The following is a 21,638-nucleotide window of genomic DNA, read 5'->3' on the forward strand; positions in this document are numbered from 1 at the left end:
CTATCAATTATCAACATAAATGCACTTAATTTTTGATAAAAAGCTTATGTAAACTTTTGCTTCACTCTTAGATACCTGTAAACCTGTCGGCAATTATTTGCCCTAGGTCTAAGAATACATTAAACATTGATTAATTTTTCATCTAAATAGCAGAGAAAAATGGAGTAGATAGAAAAAAAAGTAAATCCTTTGATGGAGGGGAGGGTGGTTTGAATTTCTTATACGGGTCAAAGTGGGGTGGAGCTTAGGGCTGCACTCATTCAGGTAATTAGCAAACGTTCCTTTTATTTCTTAAGACCGTCTGAGTGCAATATTGAGTCACAATCCTTTCTTCAAGAGGTGACTATAAACGTAAAGACTCAGCGACTCTATTAAAACATAGGGGTCTATTCAAATTATCAACATTGGTAGGGAAGAGATTGCTAAGTGGTTAGAGTTTAATGGATTCCAATGCTGAGGTCCCGGGCTTTCTCGCTAGGTACCCAGTCATTCGGGATACAGTGCAATGTGGAGGCAGATTGCATTGCCCAGAATGGGTTCCAGTGGAGTTTTAACGAGGCTCGAACCCTTTTGTAACATTTATAATGTCAATGTCATTGTCTGCCATTAGAGAATGAGTGCATAAAAAGTCGCTGAAGTGGAGTGGTAGTACGAGGTACGTGAAAACGATTATCATTAACTACTCGCCCTACTTTAATATATTAAGGCCAGGCAGAAGAGGCCTGTGAAGGTTTATATATATGTACGTTAGAGAGAATTAAACTTTTTACTAAATACCGAATTTGAAGAAAAACCATGATAGGAAATGTGAATCTGTCTCTTTAGCTTACACCGCCCATTCGAATAAAGAACTACTGCACTTGACATTTCTTCATGAAAACTGATGTTAAGGAAGGGTACATGGGACCCACGATTCCTTTAAAAATCCGCTTATTGTAGTGAATTAGCTTCTTCAAGTACATTCATCATCATCTCCACATTGTTCATCTCCCTCAAGTACTTTACTCCCTCCAATTCCCCCTCATATACTCAATCTTGCATATCTTCAATGAGATTCAACACAGGGGCGTATATATTATCAAAAAGATTTTATTTTAATAATTTACTAATTACAAAATATCACACAAAAAGACAAAACACAAACTATTTTTTACCCTTATACATTATGTTCAAGCACATCTAATAGGAGGTATCGCAAGATCTAACCATATTTAGATTTATTTATTAAAATAATAAAGAATGTAGATTTATTCTTAATCTTTGGTACATAAGCAGAACTCACCTTAGGAAGATAATGGAAACAAACAATATTAAGAACGTTTTAACATCTTAATTAACTTTAATACAATATGTGAATACTATTACAAACTGTGTAAAAAGTAAATTTTTTACTTAAATACGATCTGATTCGATTTTTTGCAACTTATAAGTTTCGGTTTATGAACTTTGGCAATCCCAGAAATTCTGTGTTTTATTGTATTTTGTTAATATTTTGAATTTTCCAAGTTTTTTCTTCTAAATTTACATAGTTACTTGGAAAACTATAATGTTTACTAATTAGAACTAATTTATTTTTGTCTTATAAAGAAGTGACCATTTGACATTTTACAAATTTACAGATTTTTTTTATATAGTTGCCATTTAAGAAATGTAAAGAGGATGTTCTATAGTTATAATAAAATGTATTATTATTTATTTTCCTCCCTCAATTAACACATTTGTTAATAGAATAAACATATGAACTTTTGATATTTTTTATTATTACTATTATTATTATTATTTTTGTCAATAAATAGTGCACCCTTAAACAATAGGAAGGAAAATTTATATTTTTTAACTTAATTATTTGTTTCGCTTCTGTCCTTGTAAATATTTTTCATTTATATATATATTTTGTCTTTTCATTTATAGATATATTTTTTATTTTTACATAAATACCAAAAAATCACTGCTCTATTTATTCCTAATTTTATTAATTTCGATTGCAAATCACTATCTAATATTCTAGAATTGTTACCTATTTTACTTTTTACAATGCTAATAATTTCGTCCAATCTGCAAGAAATATTCTATGTAAAAGAACAAAATTAAAGCATTTTTTTTTATTTGCAACAATAGAATAATTTTAATTAAGAGATCATTTTGGCAACTAGATTAATAAACTTTCATAATTTTGTGTCATTCAGTAGCCCAGGATTCTGCAACGCTTGTTTACGTTGTCCTACTGCATGAAGTAGTTTTCTCCTTGGGCCCATTGGTATGCCTATAAATTTAATATTCAGTTTTGCTTATCAAGGGTAGAAAAGTATTGAAAAATAAAGCCAGATTGCATTGGTCAAATAAATTGTTTAGCTTTATATTTAATGATTTATATTGAGATAGAGAATTGAATTTGATGAATTAAGCAAGAAAATAAAGTAAATGAATGAATGAATTTACAAACCTAAATCAATAAGATCCTGATCTGAGAGTATAAGAAGTGCATCTAAATCTATTTGTTGTTCTTTAAGTGTCGCAGAATACTCCTCAACGCCGGCTGCTACCAGAAACCTTTCTAAAGGACTCCACTGTCCGTTAGAAACTATGTTCTCTTCTAAAATGTATGAATAACGTTAGGTAAGAAATTATAGTCTCATTATCATTTGTTTCTAACTTGTAAAAAAAAAAAAAGTTAAGCAGTCAATTATTGAGCTAATTTTAGACATCTCCACACAAATCAGTTCACTCAAAATGGAACTAATTTTATAACAGAAAAATAGTTTTTAGAACAAAATATAAACCATTGAAGGCGGAAGTCTAAGATGAATGGATGTCTGAGACTGCAATTTTCTGTACAACTTACCATCACTAGTCGTAATATCATCAGCTAGCCACACCGGCTGACTAGGTTTGTTCCTATTAGCCAAACTTCCCACAGATCCAATGGATGTTTCACTTCCACATTCTCCTTCGATATCAGTATCTTTCTCCAAAATTACTTCAGTAAGAGGACCGCTGAGAGTGCCAGCTAAATTTGCTCTGCAAATAATATTAGAAATTACAAATGTAAAAAGTTTGAAATTGTAAATTTAAAATGGAATTAACATATAACCTGAAAAAATGAAGAAACGTGAAAATGAAGGAATAAAATAAAAATGAACAATCTTTTGTTACTTACCTTCTTCTGAACGCAACACTCCCAAAGCCAGGTCTATCAAACATGGAAGATTGCACCAGATTATCAGCTCCATTGACGCTCGGATTTTCAAAAACATCTGATATTTTCCCTCTTTTACCTAATCGAACAATAATGTGAGAACGTCTGTTGTTCATTTTTATTGTCATAACATTCAAATTTTACTTAACGTGGACTCTGATATGTTTCAGATAAGAGAAATCTTCAATTATATTTCATAATTATTATCGACGAGGAGAGAGTCCAATGTTATGTAATTTCTATATGCACCTAGTCCTTACATTATTATTGAAATGGGCTATAAAATCCAACTTAAGGAAAATTAAGCTTTGACTTTTTATATTGCAGTATCAAATAACAGCAGTAAATATTTGAAAATGGCGCATGGCACATATCAAAGATTTTGTAGTTATTTTACATGCGGATCTGTCAACTTTTCAATCCGTAAAAGAACTAACTCCTCAACACCTTAATACGAAAAAGAAATGTAATCGCGAAGATTTTCGATTTTTAAGTTTTCATTTTGAGATCGTCAGAATACGAAAAAGTGGTTTTCACTAACTGGTCTGGTAAGTATGTCGGTCTGTCATTGGGGTGAAAACCTTTAATTGTGAAATTCGTTTTAGTTTGAATTTCCTTAAAGGTTTTATGCACTTTTCTTTGTAATATCAGATTTTCAATCAAATGGGCGATATTGATTGATTATTGAGATATTTGTTACGTGTTCATCTACTGGAACATTGCCCAGTTTAATGAAAATCTGATACAACAATATAATTGATAAACCTGCTTGGATTGACAAGAGTGTAGACATTAGCTTGCCAAAATGAATTTATTTGTACATATTTTACATGTAAAGTTACCTATTTCTTTGGAATTCATTTATAAACTTCAGTATTCAGATGATAAAGATCTAAAATCCTGGAAATAAATCCTGCAAACAAATGCAAACTTCCGATAAGAAAAATTTTTTTTAGGGGGAAGAGCGCTTCCATTTCTTTGGTCATTAGTGACAAAACTTTTGTTGTCAATGATGAAGTCATTGCGACAATGTCAAAAAAAGATATTTCATTTATTGTGAGAGAACTGCTCTAGCCACTTCTTCAGAGATCTTGGCGTCCCTGCTCCTCAACCTCATACAATTGTCATAAACATTCCAGAGATATATGTGTGCATATTTGTGAGCTGACTGGCTGCCTTGTTTAATTTTATATTTGGATATATATACTTACATAACCGTACTTACAATTGTACATCTTGAAATCGAGAGGATTGTAATGAATAATGCAACCAAACATATTTGCTATTCTCTATTGCTATCCTACACTCAGAAGACTTCACATTTTGCGATTTCAAAGTATTACATGACCTGTTACGAGTATAGTTAATTTTAAGCCTTCTAAGGTAACAGGGATTTGGGCATGGGATTAACAACACTATCCCAGTAAAACCATACGGTTAAGAAACTATCAAAGACTGATCTTCATTCAAGAGAACCGACTTCGGCGAAGAGAAGCGAGGAATAGCAAAGAATAACGAAGAGGCCTTGGTCCTTTTAAGAACACCGAGCCTTAGAATAAAAAGAAGAAATTATTCACATGAAGTTCTATAAGTATAGTTAATTTTAGGTTTTTACATTTTTAGAATTTTTCAACTTAATATTTATGTTAAAACAGGGCGAAAGTTGCTTTAACGAAGATGCGTGGTTTGTAAAGTAATAGATAATTAATAAATAGATAATGTTTACAAGAGTTGCAACATCAGATTCTCTCAATTAATGAGAAAACAAATGAATAATTATTCAGAAATATCAAAGTACTTAATTACTTACCTGTATTTGGATTATCATAGGAACTAACATAAATTATTTGCGCATCCTTTTTTTGGTTAGGTGCTGCTTTACATGACTGATGGTTCTAGATAAATAAAGTAACAAAATAAATTCTACGTTCAGAATTCTTATTATTGATATGTAACTATTAAAAAAACAAAACAAAAAACCTTATCATCGGGCCGCAAGGTCTTCTCAAGTATTTTTTTAACACCTGTAGTTGGTTTTTTAGATAATGTTCCTCCAACAATTTCCGTGAATGTTGGTCCCTTGACTAGTGCTGAAGAGTTATTTCTACAAAGATCATTGGATCATTAGATAGCCATCGTAACAGCAATAATGAGAGTAATAGGGCAAATGTAACTTGATTTTTAAGAGGCTTGCAAAGTGAAACACATTGTACTAAAATCCCTCGGGCGGCCCCATACTCCCAGGAACAAAAAGGCTTTGTATGAATCCTGTATTCTTTCTAAAAATTTGATTTAGCAGCATGTTCTTAAAGAAGTGCCCGTATTCGATTTTTAAAAGAATCAATGGCTTGAACATACTTGATGTTTTAAGATCAGGTGGTAATCAAAATGATTAATGCATTTCAATGGGGTTAGATACAATCCCAAATTTTTGTGTTCAACTTATCGATAATTGCCTTCAGGTAAATTGTTAACATGTGTAGAGTCTTCAAAACAGACTGAAAACTTACGTAACAAACACCTAAGGTCAGAGATTGTATTATTATATTCAATTTATGCTGATAAAAGAAAACTAGAACAGTAAGTTGCCTAAGTCTGAAATCCACTTGTAGAAAAACACTAGGTTTTTGATCGTCCCGTGTGGATTCAGCTGAACAAAATTCTATCATTAGACTACTCAAATTCTGCTCATTATATGGTCTTCAGAACAACGAAAAGCTGAGAACATATCCTTGCAGGAGTCTAAGATTGTTATATTCAAAAATGAGTTCAATCATTGTAATCTGAAGAAATAAGAAGTAACTTGTCATTAAGATTTAAAAATTAATTTAAACTCATGGCAAAATTACACCAAGGCAACAATTAAATTGTAAAGAATAATCTTAAAATTTATTGTACTAATACTTCATCTTAAGAAATTGGTACGAATGATAATTAGAATAGATTCGATATTTTATGGCATGGCAATAGCTGTTTATCTGAATATACTACTCTTATATGAAGCTTCACTTGAGAGCGGATAATAAAGAAAATTTCCTCAGTTATACAAACCATCTAATGAACTTGTAAAATCACAGGCAAACTATTAACTAAGGTAGCTTAAACCAAACACCTCTTCTTTTTATTGATTTCAAAAGCAACGGTTTTCGGAAGGAAATAGTTATTCAAAGGAAGTGCTCTAAGCATGAGATAACAATTATTTAAATGCAAGGGGTTCAAAGTTTTCTTAGACACATTCAATTTCAAAATATTATTTGACACACCAAACGTTTTTAAAATTATAATAAAACTAAATTCTTTAAAAATTTTCAAACCTCACATCTGACATCTGAAACACACCTTAAAGCTCAATAAGTGCTTGAAAATTAAGTTCCTCTGGACTTCTTAATGATGGATGAAATTGTACTATATAGTATTTCAACAAGATTTGCTTTCGAAATTGTATTTTTAATGTAAGAAATGAAATTTTGACATTTTGAAATTTTTTTTCAAACTTAAGCCTAATCAGTTTAGTCAAAATAAAATTATGTCTGAATACTCTGTCGAATTTGATATAACACTAAAAAAAATGCTACAATATTAAATTTTTCAGGCAACCGCCATTAAATTAATATTGCACTCAAAAGGGATAAACAAAATATACACAAATTTTGAAGTAATCAAATAAAAAATTTCATAAATAGCTTACTTTACTTGTACAGTTGGAATAGGAGTGTCAGTTTCTATCTTAGAACCAATTACTTTCTCCGCTTTTTTCATTCTCTTCTCTTCTTTATCCCTTTCTTTCTTAATCCTCTCATCGTATTTCTTTTTCCTTCGTTCCGCATCTTTCAGTGCTTTATCTTTTAATGTTTTCACTTCTTTCCTATAGAAAATGACGAATGTTCAACCAAAGAAATTTAATGAAAAAAAAAAAAATCAATTTTATTTAACAACGTATCCCATAGAATTTTGTTTTAAACAATAATATAGAACTTAATCCTAGAAGGCAGAATTATATAGAATTTAGTAGTTAATTCGGAAGTTATTGGTTATCTAGATTATAAACTTGGCGAAGAAAGTAAAATTTATTTCGCAGAGAATATCTAATTATTGCTTTTCAAGTTCAAAATAGTCGCTCCTTTCATTGAGTACTCCTACCTCACGAGACCCCCTCCGAATTCACCACGTTTATCATTAAATGATGTGAATTGAAAAATAATTTGCATCCCTATATTGTCAAAAAGTAACGATTTATTATTATTATTATTATTATTATTTTTTTTTTTTTTTGTGATAATTGACAGCAGTTAGGATTCTAAGTTTGATTTTTAAGAAACCCTGAAATCAATTCTTTTGCTGCATTTTAGTAAAACAATTTTAATCTAGCTTTGAATTCCAACAATTTCTTTAATGCCCCGCTTTATAGTATAAATCAATTCCTAGTGAAGGTGGTAGATTTTTAATTTCTTTTAATTTTAAACGAAGTGGCTTTGGAGAGGGCCGAGTTATTAAAAAAAAAAAACAACAACATACAAACAAAAAGTAATTGTACAATAAAAACGTTTCAAATAAAAGAAATAGACATGTTTGTAAATGCTTGGTCTAGAAATATTTAAATAAAAGTGATCGAATCATTGTTGGAAAATTGCGAAAACTAAAGGAAGTACATTGAAACAGCTCTGCCAGTTAATTATTTTCGGCCGACATCTTGGAACCAAAAAAGGATTCTACCAGGATACCACTTTGAGAGTACTCCATAGTTCGTTTTAGAGATATTATGTTCACACCGATCTTAAACTCAAACTACTGTTTTCGGAGTCAGGAGATCTCAAAATGTGTATTACCAATTCACTTTTAAAATTCGTAACAATGGGTAATACTTGTAAAAGGAAACGTTTGCGAACGTAGTAGAGCTGTCGGAGTCGTTTAAAAATCATGATTTCAGGTAGGAGGCTGGCAACGAAAGATTGATCTGTAATAAGAATTGAGCTTAAAGTTTTTTGAGAAAATGATTTAGGTATACATATGAATATAAAAACATAAAGAACTCACTTGTTGTTAAGAAGTAATGACGTTGTTGCTTTGTCCAGAAAGTCAATGACGTGAGGATTAGATGCAACTTGTAATGGTGTGTGATGTTCATTGTCAAGCGAAAATAAATTTGCATTGAATCCAACTAAAAAAGAAACACATGGTAAGTGACCACGTGCAGCGGCCAAGTGCAGAGCAGTCTGTCCAAAGTGGTAGTTAGCTTTTTCTACGTCTCCCCTGAAAAATCAAAAAAATTATTGAAAAATTAGTCATTTATTTATTTTTCGAACTTTTATTTGATTACTATTATATAATTACGTTTGTTGCAAGCACTGTGAATTTGAAGAGGAATACTTATACGGCAAGGGGTATTTTCGACTGGATTATTTTGTTTTCTCATGTTACCCTAATTTAACTAATTATAATTTCTACAAGTATCACAGCTTGCGTTCGAATAATTATTTTTATGGATGATACGAGCAGTGTGACATTTTGTTTTTCCTCTTCTTTATCACTTGTTTTTCCAGCTTAAAAGGATAGGAAGTAAGGAAATTGGGATGAAATCGCAATAGCGTAAAAGTAAATTTAAATTATGAACAAATATTCTAAATTGGCCCTTAAAAGAAGTAAATTAAAGAGGAACCTAAAAATTTGTTTTATGTACAAGAAGAAGTTAAATGACCTTCTAGTCACATCCAATAAATGTAAGATATGAAAAGAGAAAAAACTAAATTAAGGAGAAAGTTTGAAACGCATTTCATCGAGATTCCCGTACAATTTATCTATTGTACAATTTTACCGCGTGAGTGTACAGTGTATACTTTCACCATGTATATATAAAAAAGCCTATACTACTACTAAGCCTGCAGCTCTTAAGGGAGATCTACTAAGTAATATGTAATAGTTGTTCCATTTCAACTAGCCGCCCATAATGGAAAGGGATAGCAATTCTAGAGTGCCCGTGAAACGTTATAATCTTTACAAAAAACTCTCTAAAGTAAGACAAGCATTTTTAACCAACCTATCCTAATAAACTTCAGTCAATGTCGCACTTTTTTTTATAGAAACTATTAATATAAGGTTGTTTTGTTAGCATTGTACTTATTGTAACTAGTATAGCTATAATGGCATTAAGTGCAATACTAAAATTGGTTACCCAATGTAATATTTTTTGTAATTATATCAAAATAAAGATCAACTAAGCAATGAATTATTTTCTTTTTCAACGTGATGAAAAAAAACTTAGTCTATTTTAAATATAAAAAAGTTAAACAATTTCAACCAATTCAAACTCTTTTCTTGTACAATACTTATATCACAAATTAAATAAATTTCTCATAAATCTGTAAGAAGCTACCTAAGCTCAACAATAATCTCTACTGGGTTTTACCAATATACAAATTGCTATAACTTTTTTCTATTAATTATCCTAAAATTTAACCATATGACATTTAAGCACTTAAAATCAAAGTAAACTATTTCTGGCCGATTCGTCACAAATATTTTGCATAAGGAAATTAATGTGCTATAAATCAATTACTTACCAGCATTATTCCTTAAAAATATTAATAATTATTGTCAATTAAACTAAACTAACAATTAAACGATTTATAAAAATCAAGTGCTAATAACCAGTTAAATAGCTATACAGTCAAATATCGCGAAATAAATGCGAACTGCCCGATAATGAGAGAGAGATGAAAGCCGTTAGGAACAAGTAATTACTTATGGAAGGATGTGCAGTAGAGAGACCAGAATGAAGCAGAAGGAATCAATAGAAGGGTGCTGCTATTGAAAATTAAAATCATCTCTGGTACAGTGAGAACTAGAAGAAGAAAATTTTGCTTACAACTACTAAACATTTCTTTATGGAATATTTAATTAACCCTTCTTTGAGAAAAATACTTTTAATGAGAGAAAAGCATTTATCTAATTACTAACCCTCTGCCGACTAACAGTCTTAATGCTTCCAGCTGTCCATTATTTGCCGCCCATAATGTAGGAGTCATACCATCTTCGTCCTTTAAATTGCAGTCCCTTTTGGTAGCTTCTTTCAAAATATCCAGCAGGCCATCTTGAGCTGCTCTGTGATACCTGGTTTGCGACATCAATGTCAAATTCTGAAACTAATATAGTAACTAAACTGAAAACTAAAAACTAATAAGTCAAAGAAAACAACGTTTTGAGATTAGTATTTTTTAAGAAAGTAAATTTAAGGCATCAATTATGAGGTAATTGGCGCCCGGAGCTTGTTTCAATGCACTGCGTGCCTCTGGATAGTGTTCTCTCGATGCACAGAACACTGTCCATCACTGGTTAGTGAACCAGAAGAAGCTCCTAGGAAGAGAAAATCTGAGGTTTTTCCAGTATACGGAAACCAGTATAAACCAGCTAATCCCTTCTCTGATTAGTATTTTATTTCAATAAATTATACATTTTGACTTTTAAACATATCAAATGAACACTACCCATTAGGTGATCACTTACACTAATTCATAAATCATTCAGATTAATTTTATTTCCGCAGAGAATACTATATTCTGGTTGTTTCCAACAGAATTTTAGTGAATAAATCGTTGGAATTAACCCGCAAAGCTGGCTGTAAAGAAATTTTCAGTATATAAAAAGCTGATAAATAAATTTTTAAAAACGGATGAAAATCCGAAAACAATCACAATAAACGAAACAATTATGCAAAGGCAAGAAAAAAAATCAATCAATTTGTCATTAACCTTTTTACTTTGTCAGAAAATCCGGTATCGTAAAACGTTGTTCATTCACTTGTCCACTATAAATTTCAATCCGAAAGTGGCGTGCCATTCATTACTTCTCCTACATGACCTCGTGCTATTTCCAAAAGATTTTAATAATGTTTCTTCCTTTCTTAAATATTTATTCTCTTTAATTATAGGTGTAACAATTACAGTTTTTACCTGTCAGGGTATAACATCAATTTAAATTGTTGTTTTGTTTTAAATGAATGTATTTGTACATTTAGTACTGTCATATTAAATTTAGGTATGACAATGGTCCACATAAAACAATCTGCACCATATGCATTTCGTCCAACGTGTAAACTAATTATGCTACATATTTAATCTCGATATTAAGATTTTGATTGTTGTCGACATAAAGCTCAAAATAAAAAAGGATTGCGTCCTACAGATCGTTTTAACTCCACATCTTGCGGCTATTACGTTGCAGAAATGCGCCTCTACAGTTAATGAACTGTTTTATCGCAAAGTCATATTAAATATAGATAGAATAGATATTTACAACCATTAAGAGTCAATTGCAATCATTGTCAACAGATAGAAAACTAATGCTTTAGAACACTGTTATATTGTAATATTATAAACCGAAAACCCTAAGAAATGTATCAATGTTAAACTGTTGCGTTTTTAAACTTGATGGTAGTTAAGGAATATAACTAAATCTCCTATGGCAGAAGCAAGATGGAGAGATAAGCCGAGGCATAAAGATACTCTCCTTTCTGTAAGCGAGAATACTTCAACTCATGATGAGGTTTACAAAACGATGAAATGGATAGTGAAGTCGAAAAGTTTTTTTCAGTACAGGGGTAAAAAGGTGACGAAGATGAAGAAATTGATAAAAAATTTAATATATCCTACTATGTGACTGGTGCAGCTCTCTAATTATATTCTTACCAATTTAAATTTTAGTTACACATTTGTTACTTATAAATATTATAGAGAACTTATATTTAAAGAATTTTTAAATTGGTCCAATTAATTGTAATTTAGATAATTTTTATTATTTTATTTTATAATTACAATTTTTAGATTAGCAGAGATTTTTAATTTATTGTGCCCAGATCTAGATTTGTTCATGAATAGAGCAAAAGGCAGGCTTTCATTCCTAGAAATCACTCAGTTATGGAAATTCTTCCTTCCTAAATTACTCATAAAGAGGACAGATGTGAAACAAATATTACTTTCACCAAAACGTTTAGCTATTAACTTTATATAAATTACTAAAAGGAAGTTACGAAACTAAAAGAAAATAAATAGGAGGAAAGAGTTTATTAAATGAAAGTAAGCATTACTAGAGAAGTGACTAAATCATCAAATGGCTGACTTACATAAACCAATAGATGAGCATCTGTGTCGTCGAAGATTTGACATCTTTTTTTGGCTGATTTACACACTTCAGCGAATTAATGTTGGATTGTTATTGTCTAATTGTTCTTATTTTAAATGATTTTTAAGCTTCCAATAAAATGACTTACTAAAACTATCCAGTAGAACAGTTGTATAAGAGTTGATCGTCAAAACGTGCACCAACAAGCGTAACGTCGAAAAACGTCCAACTTTGACTTCTTATTATGAATGCAATAAAGAATAATAATTTTTGAGTTAAAAATATAATTGGGCGCTACGATTGCAGAGCGTAGATGCATGAACCCGATAAAGTCCTTTATCTGTAGCGCAGGGTTCAATATTCGAACTTGACCTTGCACCCTAATAGCAAAATAGCTACCTAATTCACCTCAAACTTCATACCCAGATCAATAGTCGAAAAAATTCGCCAGAAATAACTCTCATACAACTTTTTCTTACTACTATTCACAAGGTTACTCGATTTTTTTTTTTTACGCTTTAATATGCGTTTTCTTATGAAAAAGTAGAGTGACAAACTTATAATTATTTCTAAAAATTAATTCTGAGAGAAGAATTTAAGGAAACGGAAGTTTTTCAGTAAAGTCTAGCAAAAAACTAAGAAAAAATCATTCCAAGAGATCCTCATTTCTTCAGGCAATAGACTATCTTCAAACTTCCGATTTTGGAAACATATTAAATTATTTTGTGCATGTGCTAAGTCAGTACAATTCACTGAAATTGCCCTTTAGAAAACGCTACACATATCTCCTCCAGATCTACCCTAAAACGGATTTTCTTGGGATTATGTTACAAAATAAAGTTACACAATTACAATGCGCGGAATAGTACGGTAGTTTATAGCAAATCGTAAACATGACGGTTTCTTCAGGTGGTAAATGTCGAAATTTCAGGTTTGAACTTTTCGTGACCATCCTTTTTTGAGTTGTGCTGGTCACAAAAATTGGTAAAACAACTTTTGTTTTTGTTAGGAAAACCTTAAAACGTTAAATTCCGGTAAAAATGTACAATCGAAAATTTGCACGATTGCATACTGCCTCTCAAGATAGGCAAGGAACTGTAAATGTAATTTTTCGTTAAAAAAGTGTGCACATAGATCATGTATAACTGTAAAATATTTTTATCTCATTTGCTTGCTAATCTCTTTGATAGTTCAACTACCTACCAACATACTATGTTCACTCAATAATGAATTCATTGACAGTATTTTTGTATTTTTAGATGAGAGTTTGCTTATTTTTTTATTAAATGATCAATGCGTGGACTACCATTCCTCTCAGATGGCCAATTTTTTCCAAAATCCTAGCCTTCCAAATAATTTGTTTTTTTTTCAAAATGTCAACAAAATACATACTAGACCAGTAATTGAGTCTGAAGTTAATGAATTTTGCTTCTACTATACTCTCATAGATGCAGTCATTTAGGAAATTGCATTGAATACTGTTCTGGAGGATCGCATTTTCGAAGGCTAACATCACTCATACATATATATATCATAGGCTGAATAAAGATTTAAGATTAGATTTGAACAATCATTAAATCTCAGGCTGGAACGATTTCCCTTAACGAGAACTATATTATAAATCAGAATTCAACACTTTAAATATTAACTTAGAGCAGGGGTGAGTGAGCAACCTTTTTAATCAGTGGGCCAATTTAAATTTTAATTTTTTTTGGCAGGCCGCACATAGATTAACTCTTATTAATATTTTACGAAACTTTATTTATAATAAATATTAGAATAAAAAGATATAAAATTAAAAACAAAGTAAAGATTTCATAAACAAATTTTAATGCAAGATGAAAACAAACAAGAAAAGAACAGAAAAAGGAATTTACTTGAAATTTTTAATGAGAAATTTGGCATTGTTTTTTCGATACAAGCTGATCAATATTAGATCAAATTCAATTTTAGAAATGCTTAGCGGGCCGCGTGTTGCTCATCCTTGACTTAGAGGAATGATATTCTGAGAGGGCTATATCTGCTCTGTAAAATGAGATAAGTCGATAATGTCTATTTCTTAGCGATCTCCCTTAATTTTAGAAGAGTACAGATGAGTAATAAGGGCTTGGAGGGTTTGGTAAAAAGGTTATTAAAGAATACCTAAAATGGAAAAGATTGGCTTTTAATATAAAACTGTTATAGTTCTGACTGGAAAGAAGAGCAACCAACTTCATTTGATTATTTTAATATGATATTTTTTAAAAATAAATAAATAGGTATTATTACAAATTGTACAATAAACATTTAAAAAAAAATAAAAATAATTTTCATCTAGTTTTATTTCAATTGGAATTGAATCGTATTTCCTAGCGGAATCTGAAGGCGAATAAATTATTTGCTACATTGGAAGCAACAACTTTCTTTTTTATACATTAAAAAAATAAAATAAACAAACCAAAAGCAAAACAAAAACTATTATATTTGTTAACAATCTAAGTGCATACATGATTAGTTTAAAGGAATGGCTTTTACAAAGAAAACCACTAACATCATTCTTTCTCCAGAACAATAAAACTGGCTGACCCACTTATGATTGTCAACGAACATTTAAAGAAAAATCTGTAGATTTCGCTTATACTCAAGAAACCGGAAAATTCAAAGAGCTGTGTGGCAATCGGATTACCAAAATCTTACTTGATTAAAACAAAAACGGTATCAATAACGAATTTCATATGATTCGTTTTTGGATTATAATAGACGCTTGAGAAAGAAAGAAACGTTTATTTATGTCCTTAGTTCCCATAAGTTAGAACCCATAAGAGATACTTTTTCTTTTTTTGCATATAACAAAATAATTGTAATAAGATAAAATATAAATTCTTACTATTTGGATGACAGTAACTATTATTCACCTTATAGAGTGTTTAATAGTTAGACAGTGGAATGAAGATGATAAATTAAAAAACTGCCAATTCTGTTAAAAGAATAATGATAGAGAGAAAGAGAGAGAATTTAACCCGGAACATAACAAAATTAGAGGGTATCTAAAGATGCAGGTGCTGGAATGAGGTGCCTGCATAAAAAAACTGGAGTAGATTGCAATGTAGAGCTGCAATGAGTCAACGAGCTAGATAAACACCTTACTCAATCACAGTATTCTGGGCAATTTGCAAAGAATATAAACAATGTGAAAGCTTGAGGGAAGTCAGTTTACGTTAAAAAAAAAGAAAAAAAATCAAAACGTAGGTCATTTTGCAGTCAATTCTGTTACTATAGTAGTTGATCATAGTTGCATCGTTTAAAATCTTGTATTTGCTTCCAAGCAAACTTCTGTGTTTCACTCTCATCACATTATTGGTGAGAACTTAATGGACAGTATTTCTGCTTCTGATTATTTCAACACTTTATGCGAGATATTCAGGTGACCAATATATTTATAAAATCTAGTCTTAACTCAGCCTCACACATACGTTCTTTTAAACTTATCGAATAAAGTAGAAAGGAGATGGTTTAATTGTTTAGCTTGCAGGTGTAAAAGAGTAATAGCTTGCATGTATTAGTTTAGTCCAACAGAGAGCCAGTCACTTAGCAGTTGGAATAATTATTCCAATTTTACAAGAGATTTTCAAAAAAACACCAGCTTTTCGAATGGTTCCGAGGTAGATTCCGAAAAGAAAATTTGCCAGAAATTCAATAAAGTACTCATTCACTTGATCAAAAGGACTGCAACATTCATGGGACAGGTCCTGCGCCCCAGGCACGTAGCCAAAAGACGGCTTATTGGGCCTTTGAGAGTTTAATAGCAGAAGCCTACTGACTTTCTAGAACCATAATCTTTTCTATTATTCGTTCTCCTTTACAATTTCCGCTGTACTTACAGTACCAAAGACATCATATTCTAACCAATGGTTGTTCTAACGTAGCGTGCTTAGGTTTTCTAGGCTAATTACTAATTAGTGGAGGTGCTTCATAAATCCATTGCGCCCATTAAGTAACCCAGTCAGGCTAATCTGGTTCTTGGGTTCTAGTGAGAGTATCCTTTTAGTGTTGCACTATTGTCGCGTTTTAGCTTCTTGCCATTTAAGATCCCTGGCTTGCCATCCAGTGTTTTTCTACTCTCTCAACGCTGCTTATACAACTAGCACACGTTCTAAACCATCCTATGAAGTGGTTTCCCGATTCCTAGACTTAGTCTTGGAATCGGTCATCCAATTTCTTATTTTTATGTAATTATATAGAAAACTCTAAAAAAGCCTTCAAAATTGTTTTACGTATCTTCTGTCGGCGAAATAAAAAGTCTAAAAATAAAGGCAATTGAAAGGTTTGTTTGAGTTGCCAATCAGCAATTAAGAATAACTATTTTATGGACTACATAAGCTAAAAATAACGGAACTTGAAAGATAACTGTATCTAAGTATATTTATTCCAGGTAGAAACTTTTCTGTAATTAAAAAAATGCAGAGCAATTGGTAACATACACATGTTTTTTTTGCTGGTCTAAATGGTCTTTTTGGAGACATATATTCAGTTAAAAGAGTTTTTTTGCAACTTTTTTATTTTAAATAAATTAAAAATAAGTGTTTTCTTTTAGCTTCACGTACTAACTGCACGTAAAACTCCATTTTCTTGGAAAAAAAAAAAAATCCTAGGAACTGGATTATTAGATATTCCAAAAGAAATGTGAAGTAACCTATTTCAATTAAACCATCCAACTTTATCATCTGCACAGAACAGAATAAAAAGAAGGGTTATTGATCTGATTGTCCAACGATCACCGCAACGCATATTAATCTGTTATAATTATCCTCAAAGAATTGAAATAATAACCCCCGACTGCTGGTCTAGTATATCATTACGTTCAAGTGCCTGCTTTGTGTGACAAGTACCTATTTTTTCATCGTCACCTACATTTTTGTTAAAACTAGGTGAACATGAAAAGAATTTTTAACTTTGAAGGAAATGTGTGCCTGGAAAGGGAAAAATGCCTTCTCAGAAAGTTCTTATTTACAGTTATATTTTATTTATTTCTTTTTTACTGATAAGGCATCATCCATCCCTACATAAAATTAGCTATATGTAGATTTGACTGTACATTCTTAGGAAAGCATTATAATTCAGTATCTAATAAAAGAGACTATTCCAAAAAAATGTTGAAAGCATTGAAGTCAAACTTTATTCTTGAACTATTCGATTCCAACTCAGATCAGCCTAGTGTCGACAGAAGCGAGAAAAATCTTAAAACCAAGATTTGGTGCCAATGTACTTAAGAAAAGACCAACCTAAAGAATATCCATGAGCGCTCAATATCCATTACTCTTAATCATGAAGTATTAGGACTTGGGATACGAACTGGGTTGAGACATTACATACTTAAGACATTACTGCATGAGTTTATTGTCCTCTAGGCATGTGTAATTGTTTAACGACAAAAAAATATTTTTTCCGCCCAGTTGTCGGTAAAAGTATACGAATAATACAAAGTGGAATTCATTTTACATTTCGAAGAGCGGAGAAAATAAAACCTATGAACAATTTACTAAGATTACAGAAAGATTTATTATTTTTAAGTTGCTATCACTGTTATATTACACATACTTACATTCTTCTTTGGAATAAGGAAAATTTTAGGTAATAAAATAGTGCTAAATTCTTAAAATACTTTTTATAGGTATACTATAATTTTTATATAAGTTGTCTATCATCACTTGAGAGACTTATATAAACAATTTAATATTTTGATTAATATATAAAGTTAAAAATAAATTTTTTATTACTTAGTTTAGAAAGAGAGTGGTAAACAGCTTTAAAAGTAAGTGACCGTGTACGTTACGGATCAGAAATTCTATGACCCCTCGTTTGTGAAGAACAGGAAGTATCGCTTCCGTGCACCGCAGATAGGTATAGCACACAATATTGGGCTGTTCTCCAGTAACTCGTTCTTAACAACATGCCTTGCCTTTTTCTTATTGATCCAGCGAGACATTTAAATGAATGATTACAGAACAATATGACAACTTTATGCAAATATGATGAATGTGAAAACATAAAAGATTCTTAAAACCAATTTTACCAAACATACGAAAAGGAATATATTAATTATTAATTTTCAAGGAAAATTTGATGACATTTTCAAATTTAAGGAATCCAAAACAGTATAGAAATGTAGAAGGAATTACATTACTACATTATTTAAAAAATACAATGCACAATCATGACCAATTCAACAAAGTAATAATGACTCAAAGACAATAGATTAGAACTCCTATTAAACCAAATTGATGTTTAAACCTATTCGGGCACAATAACAGCAAACAAAACATTTAATAAACTGATTTGAAAATTTAAAGTCGTAAATGGAATATCAAATACTTGAATTTTTTTTTTTTCTGGAATTAATGTAAAATCCAAGTGAACAGCACACGATTGTCTCTAAAGTTTCCTTTGTATTACTCCTAAACAGCACTTTAAAGGATAATTACCTCAAAAAAAGAATACGAAAATTTGTATTTAAATTATTTTCGTTTATGTGAATAGTTTATGTACAAGGTTTATTTCGTAATTCTTTTTTGGTTTGATAATCAGCTGGAGCGATTTACAAAAAATCGCGGAAAAGTGGAAAAATGTAAGAAAAATCTCATTTTTGGTCGGAATAAGTTCAATACAATTAATCGTCGTCGTTAATGTCATACATGAACTACAAGGACCACACATAGAAAAACAGCTCGTCAAGAACTGTCCAAAAATGAATTTTCATGGAAAAATGATTCAAATAAGTATTCGAAGTTTTAATGAAAATCATTAAAGCTACTTTGAGGAAAACTGAAAAAAAATGCATTCAGGAGTTGTGGGTTTGGTCGGGTATCAGGAAAGTATACAAAGAAAATAATTAACATTATCATATGTATATTATAATTAATTAAGTTTAAGTATAATTAAATCGGTTTGAGCTACCCGCGTTTCCACTTTTGTGAGGTAGGACTGTTTACAAACACATGTATATAGTACATTCCTCTAAAAGCATCTTTTTCGTACTCAGGAATTCTCAAATTATTATATCTGGTCCAAATTCATGTATAAATTGAACATTATCACGAGACAGAAGTTCCAAAAACGATGGTTTTTTTAGAGAAAGATTTAAAAATGGAAATGACAAGGCACGCTTTGAAATCAGTAAGCAGTTTTAAGCAAAGAAATCGCTGGTAAATCAATTGCATCAAAGTCGCTAATAACTGTAGTAAAGTTGACTCAAAGTGAAGTCAACGAAAACAATTACCATATATAGACTTTTGTTTTTTTTTTTCTTTTCTATCAGTTTACAATCTGTAAATGCATGGAGTATTTGCAATAGTAGTAACAGTTAAGTTTTTACATGGGAGAAAGTCGAAAAAAGTAGATAATTTCTATTATTTGTAAGTAGAGATTAATACGGTTACCAAGCTACAAAAACATTCCTGAACGTATCTATGGCACGAACCACATACACAAGCAGTATCCGCTATTCGTGTTAAATGTATACTTTATTAACAGAGCAATATCCTTCTTCAATGCCTATAAAAACTTAGGATTTAATTAAATCTTACAAACTACATCAGTCACATTTATGATAATACTATAAAGTCCTAATTTACTACCTTATATTTCTTTTTTAACTTGCTAATTTCCAAATCGATCAACGCAGTACCACAAGAAAACAGTTTGTTTTATTTAACAAAATAAAATAATCCAGTTAAAGTATTCTCACATACCTGTAATATTTTTAAAATGTCACTATTTGTGCTAATAACGTTGACCGAGTTTGTTGACTGTACTTTGGTTGTCCAAACACACAACTGACGTCAGTTAAAACTCCACGAACCTGAACTCTGCTCCCCACCTACTATCTCCCTGTTCTGACATCCCCGCTTCTCTAGTGGATCAAGGTTCTTCCACCTCTGCCACGGTTGGACTTCTTTGTTCTTTTTTGTTTTTTACTTTCTCTTATTCTTCTGCTATAAGCGGAAGTATTGTTATCGGGCAGATTTCAGATTTTGAGTTTCACCGGAAATATCAATTTTTGTTTCAGTTTGTACGAGCACACACATCTTAAATCAAGAACGAAAAATCACAGGGTGTAGAAATTAGAAGTTTCGCGAAATTGCATATCACAATAAGATTTTGGATACTATCAGTTTTCCGAAATTACCAATTTACTAAAACAAAAACAACTTTTCATTTATTCAATGATTTTCTTGCTGCTTCAACAATTTTCTTGAAAGTTGGTGAACACTAATTGCTTATATGTTGAAAGATAATATTTATTTAAAACATTTTTTCAAGAAAATTTGATTGAATGCATTCCTGGTTAGTTTTTACTGTTTCTTCGAAAGCACCTTAACTGTTTAGCTGTTACATAATAATAATAAAAATAAATTGTAAAACCAAATTTACAGATTCGAAGAAAATCGGCTGAATGAAGGTGCCTCTTTATTGAGGTCTTTATTTTAAAATTTCCATTTACAAAACAAAATATTTGGTGCCTCACACGACTTGCTTTGACCGCAATTTACTTAATGATAGTTTCTAGAAACTAGGAATTTTTACCCCCCCCCCCCCAACGCTAAAACTAACCAATTTATTTAGTAAAGTGATATTTACATTCAAAATGACGTTTGATTTCCAAATTTTATTTAAATAATGAATTCCAATTAAAATTATAGGGAGAAATATAATAATATAATAATAATAATTTTATTTGTATTTGGGAAGACCCATACAAAATGGAGTTTGGTTCTCCTCAATAAAACAATACACTTAGAGTGCATAATCTGACAGAGAGAGAGAGAGAGAGAGAAAAAGAAGAAAAACAAAACACAAAAAAAAAATAATACAATAATAATACAAAAAGTAAAAAATAAAAAACATCAAAAAGGAAAATAAAAGAAAAATAAATATAAATCTTCCAACAAAACAACATTAACTAATACATTAAGAATAGATATAAATAACTAAAATAATATGAAACTAACAGTTTATATAAACCAATAATAAAAAAATTGTAAAAACCATTTTTCGAAAGAAATTCCTTAAAGTGAAAAATCTACTCAGTAAATTGTAAGTGTTGGTTGATAGACAATCTGTTACAGTCAGGTTCCTTGGACAAAGTCCACTTAAAGCTTCATTTTCCTGCGATTTCTAGTTTTTGAGTTATTTGGAAACCCAGGCGCACATTTTATAGCTTTTTTGCTTTCCGGCTATTTCCGGTATTGAAAATTCAATTTCAAACATTTGGAATGTTCGCTAGATTTTTCTTACCTAACAAAAGAAGATAAAAAATTTGAATTAATATGTACAGCGTAATAAATGAGAT

General features: G+C 30.8%; 1 protein-coding gene across 3 annotated transcripts; it reads right to left on the bottom strand.

Annotated features, from left to right (window-relative positions):
- Positions 1 to 1,071: 1,071 nt before the first annotated feature.
- Sans (SAM_USH1G_HARP domain-containing protein Sans) lies at positions 1,072 to 20,241 on the bottom strand. 3 transcript variants are annotated; one of them, XM_074118180.1, is made up of 11 exons: positions 20,038 to 20,241; positions 10,942 to 11,142; positions 10,151 to 10,335; positions 8,231 to 8,446; positions 6,885 to 7,061; positions 5,177 to 5,300; positions 5,007 to 5,091; positions 3,158 to 3,275; positions 2,843 to 3,018; positions 2,444 to 2,593; positions 1,072 to 2,263 (listed from the first exon to the last, which is right to left on the bottom strand). In XM_074118180.1, exons 3-11 carry the CDS (start codon positions 10,315 to 10,317, stop codon positions 2,166 to 2,168), a joined length of 1,311 nt encoding a protein of 436 aa, XP_073974281.1. In that variant the 5' UTR covers positions 10,318 to 10,335; positions 10,942 to 11,142; positions 20,038 to 20,241; the 3' UTR covers positions 1,072 to 2,165. The 3 variants fall into 3 exon arrangements, with proteins under 3 accessions (XP_073974281.1, XP_073974282.1, XP_073974280.1); XM_074118181.1 differs by lacking the exon at positions 10,942 to 11,142 and having other exon boundaries at positions 10,151 to 10,303; positions 20,038 to 20,240; XM_074118179.1 differs by lacking the exon at positions 10,942 to 11,142 and having other exon boundaries at positions 20,038 to 20,239.
- Between the last annotated feature and the right edge of the window lie 1,397 nt (positions 20,242 to 21,638).

Source organism: Rhodnius prolixus, unplaced genomic scaffold (assembly GCF_049639745.1).
Source record: "Rhodnius prolixus isolate KJV_2025 unplaced genomic scaffold, Rpr scaffold_2, whole genome shotgun sequence".
NCBI classification, from domain to species: Eukaryota; Metazoa; Arthropoda; class Insecta; order Hemiptera; family Reduviidae; genus Rhodnius; species Rhodnius prolixus.